The sequence below is a fragment of the Macrobrachium nipponense genome, chromosome 1, assembly GCF_015104395.2.
Source record: "Macrobrachium nipponense isolate FS-2020 chromosome 1, ASM1510439v2, whole genome shotgun sequence".
Classification (NCBI taxonomy): domain Eukaryota; kingdom Metazoa; phylum Arthropoda; class Malacostraca; order Decapoda; family Palaemonidae; genus Macrobrachium; species Macrobrachium nipponense.
The window spans coordinates 142667432-142675533 of record NC_087200.1 but is presented as its reverse complement, the minus strand read 5'-3'; the positions used below and the strand labels follow the sequence as shown (position 1 = coordinate 142675533).

At 38.1% G+C, this 8102-nt stretch overlaps 1 protein-coding gene across 1 annotated transcript in view; it reads right to left on the bottom strand.

The window, feature by feature from the left end:
* LOC135220294 (uncharacterized) overlaps positions 1-6185 on the bottom strand; it is a 10802-nt gene extending 4617 nt beyond the window's left edge. Inside the window, exons 1-3 of the mRNA XM_064257545.1 lie at positions 6090-6185; positions 1400-1605; positions 380-580 (exon numbers count right to left, since the gene is read on the bottom strand). Of these exons, the coding sequence (XP_064113615.1) occupies positions 380-580; positions 1400-1597 (399 nt within the window). The 5' untranslated portion in view covers positions 1598-1605; positions 6090-6185. The remainder of the gene's footprint in view (positions 1-379; positions 581-1399; positions 1606-6089) is intronic.
* Between the last annotated feature and the right edge of the window lie 1917 nt (positions 6186-8102).

Here is an 8102-nt window from a genome sequence, read left to right as displayed (position 1 = left end):
TCACTTTTTCTTGGTATAAATGGTATTCATTTTTAAAAGGAATTTTTTTATTAGACTGAATCATCCTTCCATGTGCAATGGAAAATTAAGTACTTTTTTCCAACTATTCTGCTGGATATATTAAGAACATTTGAGCAAGCTGAAACGTGAATAATTCGTGAAGGATTGCAAGACATAATATACATGTGAATCATGAACCTGTAGTTTTTTCTTCAACATTACTTTCAACATTTTCAATAACGAAAACGACGAAATAGAGCAAAGTTAAGGGGAATTATTGTGATCCCTTGTCAAATCAACAAAAAGAAAAGGACTTATTCTACATGTTTGTGAACTTACAATGAAACGACAACAACATAAAAAAGAAGTGAAACCTTACAGCCTTGCCCATGCCACACTCCTTGTCTCCGTGCTTGTAACCAACTTCTTCGACTGGGTGGTAATAATAGTAGTAGCCGTTATCACCTGCTGGCGGAGCGGCGTAGCTGTCTACGGCAGGGGCAGCATAGCTGTCTGACACTGGGACAGCGTAGCTATCTGATACTGGCACGGCGTAGCTGTCTACGTGGGGAGCTGCTTCCTACATCAGAAAATATTATTAGTAACATTACTAACCTAGTTGGAAAAGCAGAATGCAACAATTCTAAGGCATCCAGCAAGGAAAGTAGCTTAGCATAGAAAGAGAAATAAGAGAAACAGGGAATGAATGGAATAAGAGAGAGAACGTTGAATCTCGATAAAAGAGGCGAGAGTTATTAAGAATGATCTGATATCACAACAGGTCTCTTGCGTCAGACAGTAATTAATATTGATGGTTCTTAAGAAATCAATTTAAGAGGTATACTTTCTCTAGGGCATTTCTTTGTCAGTAATTGAGTGCTGATCATTGCTCAAAGATTGAAAGGTGAAAGTTGCCAGCTTCTAGGATCTGTCTGTGTTTCAACAGCAGTTCTATTAATGGATAAGAAAACTGAAGCAGGATTATATTTCTCTTGTGGTATTTTCAAGCGAATGTTCAAGTTTAGTTTTATTTCAAGCTTTGACACTTTCTTCCAACTTCTGTTTTCCCTGAATTTCAAAACACTTCTCTCTTTATGAAGTATAAGTAATGTTGAATTTCAAGGCATGTGGATATTCGGATTGGCCTATGACTTGACTCACGCTAGAACAGCGAAGAGCAAAAGAATTGACTAATTAATATCAGTAACATCCCAGAAGAAGAAAAAGAAAAGCCTACTTATGTTCTGTATCGATTATCCTGACCATGAAACAGACGGAAACAAGAAGTTCTGCAGACAATGAGGAGAAGCAATGGAAAGAAAAGAAGTCTTTCGTACATTCTCTACACTGACAATCTTTTGCCTCCAAGAGAAAACAGAACTAGGAAACGTATACTTACCGGCCCTTTGAAGTCCCTCTTCATGAAAACCTTCGATGGATCTTGCGGGTGTGGATAATTCTTCGGTGGGGAAGGTCGAGAAGAGGAAGAAGAAGAAGAAGAAGGAGAAGAAGACGAGGACTCCTCAGACGAAGACGGGGGTATCGCTAACGCTAACCCAAGACACACCAGTAATACGATATACGCTCGCGGCCTCATTCTGCTGTCTGTGAGAGAAAATGTCAATACGATTAGTTCAGCAATGCATCAGAAAAAAATATCCACACTGTACGGGCTGGCAAAAGGCCAGCTCAATCAAAAGAGCATCACACTGGGGCTTTATCGTTCAGTTCACTCACATGCGCTCAAGCCCACTTACATACGCAATGGACGAACAGCATATTAGATGATTCTGGTTCATAAGTTGGTAAAAATAGCAATACAGTTTTTGTTTTTCTTGTAAAATACTGGAATGTGTTGCCATAACATATAAGTAAGAGGGTGTGTTCATTTTACCATATATTTTTTTCTGAGTTATTCATTTATTCATACTATTGGGTAATTTCCTCCATCAACAACAAAAACACAATCTAATGGAGAATCAGAGAGCGAGTGAAGTGAGCGAATCAATGAATGAAGTAAGTGTAACTAAATAAGTGCGGTGGCATCATGATAAAATTCCATTTTAAAAATTCGTAAGTAGGATTAATCGAAAGGGCAAAATAATATCGTCTGTACTTGTCAGTAAATATCCCTTAACAGGGATTTTTAGAACTTTCGTGTTCGCTCTATCGAGGTCAGTGATAAGTGATGTGATGCCTGTCCTTCGAGTTTCCGGTTGTCCCACTTTTTTAGGAGCCGCCTTCTTCGAGGGGAGGAATGAACTGTCGCAAATATGTAGGTGAACAAAACCCTACGGCATCTACAACTGTCTAGAATGGCGGAAAATAACACTTGTCTAATATGGATTCGGTAGAGGGTAGCAAATGAATGGTCGGAGGTATGTAGGTGAACAAAGGCCTGAGGCATTTCGAGTAAATTAAGTTGCGAAGCAAAGATAAGTCTTTAGCTTAAACAATCAGAGTTGATTGGCTTTGACAATGTAACGTTTGTTGCAATCGATATTTCATCTTAGATTGTTATAAAGATACTTTTGATGCTGAGCGGAAGAACGTACGAGTTCACATGTAACTGTCTGAGCGAAGTACAAAGGAACTGCTGGAACACCAGCATGCTGATGAACACGATGTTCTTGGCTGTACCAGCATTGCCCACGACCCTAAAGGAACTCGCCGGGTAAAAGGCCTACGCATTTATGCAGCGGAGTGTTGAAGGTTAACGCCCAGAGAGGGAGAATTGCCTATTGAGCCTATAGGAAGGATCCGCACGTCCAACAAGGATATTACTACGGTGAGCTTTCGCTGTTTTCCGAGGCTTTTACCTTTACTAGTTACTGGAAGAACTGACTTTTGACTTGGATACGAGGTGCGACATTAGAGAGAAAAAGAGAGAGAGAGGCTCGAACGAAACTGCTAATCATATCCAAATGATTAAAATAACTTAATAAAACCCATCAACTGCATTCACGATTCGGTCGTATCGGCCAGAGCATCCTCTTCCCAACCATTCATGAGGATCTAAAGGAGGTAGTGAATGAGAAACGTCATGTATCACCTTTTCATTTTTTCTTTTTGTTATTCCGTACTATCCATTCTTTAGAGAGTTAAATTCCTGTATTTTACTTTTATGTATGATACGCTACAGCATCATGCTAAGTGCGGGTGTGTGGTTCATCCCTCTGCCCAGGCAAGCCCTGGTGCCTTTTTCGGATCGGTCTTCTTAGCCCGTTGAACTCCCTTCTCTGTATATCAATTTTCTGCCGTCAAAGCTTCATTTTATTCATTCCTAAAGTGTGGTAATATAAATGAGATGAATAAGTTTTACTGCTATCTTTTGTTATCATGGTAAGCCAGTACCTCCCCAATTTTTACGCAAAACTAGTAATGTTTTAAGGCGGGTGATACAAATATAGATTAAAACACGCAATGACATAAAATTGGAAAAAATACTAACGAAAAATTAATATTAATTGAATACTGCTGTTTCTTTCCTACTAAAGCCAAGTTTTGCATTTTATTCCTTTTTCTACTTTGCCTCTGACACCCATCATATAAGCAAACAAAATTCACTGATACGTTATTTCAAATTCTTATTATAAGGGCTTTTCACTGTAGTCATGTGATCATAGAAGCACTGCCAGTGAATCTGGTTCCAAACGCCAACACATAGCCACCAGTCTTCCAACTATTCCTAAGTAACACGAAACTTCTGAGAGAGAGAGAGAGAGAGAGAGAGCAAGCTCTTTACTTTATTCTAGGGGATGGTTCTCATCCCATTTGGTTTATGCTTCTTGCGCATAATTTCAAAATAAAATTACGCAAAGTTACTGGTTTCGTAGAGCTGAGATATATCAATTCTAAGTGAAACTTCAATGAGGGAAGCTGGTTAACTTAATGTAAATCATTAGTTTTTTTATACGGGTTTTAACATTTTTGCAGATGCATTTCCAAAAAGCGTCCTGAAACATTTCACATATTTATTTATGCAACTGTGTCCGTAATAGTAATATTTGATAAAATCACGTATTAATTATTGATTAGCCTTAGTTCTGCTTCGCTGAATGTGTTAGGTCCATTAGTCCAGTCATTTTTATGATTTCTTTGACCAAAAGTTTAATGACCCCATCTTGTTTATGTTGTCGTTGCTTTTTGTTTTTGTCCTCGTTGTGCTTGTCGAGTCGAGGGCGACGCTTTCTCAAGGGGCGTTAGCAAGAACATTCCTTCGAATAATGACATAGTTACACCCAAAACTGCACTGAAAATTTGACAGTCTTGGTCACACCTTTTCAAAAGTATTTATGAAATCGCTGAAAGTTTATTCCTTGTCCTGAAGCAGAAAATCTAGCGTTTTTATAACCACTCTTTTTGCAACTGAACTTACGAGCAATATAAGAAAAGTAAGAAAAACTCCTTCCCCTTTTTAACAAATATCATTTCAACAAATAACTTGTTTATCTAAGCTAATGACGAAGAGTACATTCCGTACTCAAAGATGTTTACCAGAAGCTGCTTAGCAAACAAAGCCTATCTTGAGGTTCGCTTTTTCTTTCTTCCTTCCTTCTTCTACACCAGAACCTTCCTTAACCAGTGTTACGTAACTCAGAGCCGCTGTCCCCCATTGACTAGGGTCTCTTATTACGTCATCCCCTACTTGTTCGAAAACCCTGACCTCTTTGCCGACCTCACTGGGCTCTCCATTAGGTCTTTGGGAGACTCCTAACGGTATAGATGAATGGCTATGTGTAGTATTGCTCACTGGGAATGTCTGTGGGTGTCTGTGCGAGATAGGGTGATATTTTTCTTCGCTGGCTGGGTCAGATGATTCAAAGAACTTTTCTTTCTACGGAAGAGATTAGAGTTTTTATCATTGTTTATATGAGTTTGTGTTGAGTGCTGTTGTTGGTGATGAGAGAGAGAGAGAAGAGAGAGAGAGAGAGAGAGAGAGAGAGAGAATGTTTCAAATACAGCATTTGTAACTCACTGCGCTAGTTATTCATCACGTCTACAAAGAGGAAAGTAATGTTCATCTCCCGTCCAGTACAAGTTAAATTAGTTTTACTAGTTTGAATTTTGACCGGCCAAACTTCGGCGAAAATCGCTATTTGACTTCCTGGATTTTTTTTTTTTTTTTTAAATCTTAAGACTATTCCTATATGAGGTAGTGACCCGAGGAAAGACGAGACATGCTTTAACTACTGAATCGGGGATGTAAGTTTAGTCCAGAAAACTTTCGCGATACTGGATTTAGGTACACGCTAAAATCTGAAAAATAGGGAAAAGTATTTTTTTTTTTTTTACAGATAGAAATAAAAGATATTTTTTGCTCATCCATTTGGAAAATTACTCTGGAATCATTTTGATCGTGGATAACATTCAAAACATCGACCAAACTGCCAATATACCTACACACTTCATTAATTTATTTTGATATGAAATTTAAGTTAACGAGCAATAGAAAAAAAAATAAAATGTGCTGACCGGGAAAAATATAGCAGTGCTATTCTCGTGTTAATATCTTTTTACACTTTTTCTATGGACGTATTTTGTAGTCATAATTAATTTTACGTAACCAGGTTTAGTGACAGTTATGTGCCCGTGGTCTCACGTCATTTTGAATGAATCGTTTATGGAAAATCAAATTTTCTCGTCATTCTAATGTCCTTTAAGGGACTCTTCATTCAAGATGCTTTCTGCATAAAAATAAAAAAATATGTTCTCCTCAAAATTCACATTTAAATCACGAAAAGAATGAATGGACGAACAAATAAATGATCGATCATATAATCGAAGGATATTCAAGTTTAAATATCTAATAAAAGTTTTTTTTGAATAGCCATTATACTTTATACTATTTCTTGTATACCGCAGGAGTCCAACCTGAGCACTCGAGGTAATTAATGTATTAAATGATGAGCGACAAGTCCTCTTTGTGTAAATAATCTTTTGCGAATTTCAACAGATAGTTTCACGAAGGTCAGGCGGTTGAACGAAGTCACAATGAACGTCAAAAAACACAGTAGCCGCTCAGAGATTGACTTAACAAGAAAAAATCTGTCTGTGCGGACAATCGCTCTTAACTTCAGCCTTCCTACCTTCTTCCTCGAAATCCCAAGTAGTGCTGTAAAACGCTGTAGACGAAAAGAACCAAGTCCCGGGAGTTCCAGACACAAGCGGGTATTCTCTCGCAACTATTCGCTGGGAAGGGCATCACGGGCTTTTTATAGGCGGGCTTCCTATAGCTCCACCATCGAGGCGGGAAACAGAGAGAGAGAGAGAGAGAGAAGGGGGGGGGGGGTTGAGATAGAGGACACTCACCCACCCGGACAGCCCTTTTTCTAAGCTGACTGGGTCAAGCTATGGACGAGCCTTCTTCATATTTGTCTTCTTATTCTTCTGCTACTTTTTCTTCTTAGTCTTCTAAGGGAAGGCGAGTTAATAGAAACAGCGCGAAGGAATTCCAATTCCATGCGATGATGACTTGTAGGGGAAAGTTCCTCTTAAAGTAAGGTTACTGGTTACTGTGAGCGTGGGGGGGTGGGGATAAGGAATGCAAATGACGTGGAAGTTAGACCTCCTGGGATATGGGATTTCAAATGTGTGTCAGACTTTAAGAAAAAGGAGAAGAAAATAGGTGCGGGGTGGGTTGGGGTGGGGAATGAGGTTACAAGGAGAAACAAGTAAAATAACTCTCGTTGTGATAATATGATCAGGTTATAGTGGGGATGCTAAAATGTGTCATCATGATTATAGAGAAAAATATTGTTACAAATAGAAATGATCAAAACATAGGATCCAGTTGCGTTAGAAAAGGCAAAACGCATCATTGTTATGAAGATGCAGATATGATTATGGTGGCATTGATAACAGTTTTAAAGGGATTTCTTAATAGAATGATACGGTAAAAGGAAAGATAAAAATTAATTTTTGCCAAGGATATGTAGCAAGGACAAAATGTTCGCTAATTTGCTAAGTAGGAAATCCTTCGTTAAATCGGAGCTGCGTTGACGAAAAAACGTAGGTACTCCTCTGGTTGTTAGGATATAATCGAGAGTGGAGATCAAGTAATGTAATAATAAAAAGAAAAAAAGTAGAGTTTAGAAAATTTGCCAGGCGTTAAAAAAACTGACATAATGTTTTAAGAATAACACTCATAATATTACACCACGAAGATTCTAGTTGTCATTTGGAACACATGATTTAGGAGAGATATCAGTTATAAATAATGATGACGCCGTTATCCAATGAAAAATAATGATATAGCAAAACCAACAAACTTATAATTCTCCTCTTTTCAAGTAATTAATGATTAATGAGCAAAGGAAAAAATTTCCATCGATAAAATGTAATAGTGAGACGCAATAAATGCAAATTACCTATTAATATGAACGAATATCGCAAGAAAACATCAGGCAAAAGTTGTTCACCAAGCGCGTTCATAGTTATTCATACGTCTTTGTACCCAGATGTGTGAATAAACAAAAGCATCTGTGTGCAGTTTTTCGCCGTTATTTCCCTGTGGTATTTGGATGGCATCTTTTGTACTTTTAGAGCATCATGTTTGATTTCATGAGGACAGGGTGGCCTCTTATGCATGGATTTTGATACATGGTGTAACCTGTTAATGGTATGAGAATGATGAGGTACACATGAAAATGAGTAGTATTGCAATGGCGTCTCCTAATAGTAGCAGTTAAGACTTGTACCTCAGACAGATGGTCTCTTGTTGGTCAGTTTTTCAACAGAGCTGTTTCACATTTACAATTGATTTCTGATCCCCTCTATCTACCGAGAGCAACCAGATTTATTGAACAGCAGAACCAATATGCAGTAAATATGCCTCGCTGTCGAACTTCTCAGTTCTATAGAAGTCCTTTATTCCTCACACCGTTGGACTATGGAACAGCCCTCCAGAGGATTTCGCACGATTGGAACTTCAGAAGTTCAAGCGGAAATGCAGTGCTTTACTACCCTAAGATTATTCTTCTTGCATTTTAATACATTTCTATCTATTTATCTATTTTTAATCTATTTTTTTCTGTTTTACTCAGTAGGATGTCTTCTTTCTGTGCTTCCCTTTTACTTCCTTTTACCTCTTCCTGCCTAAT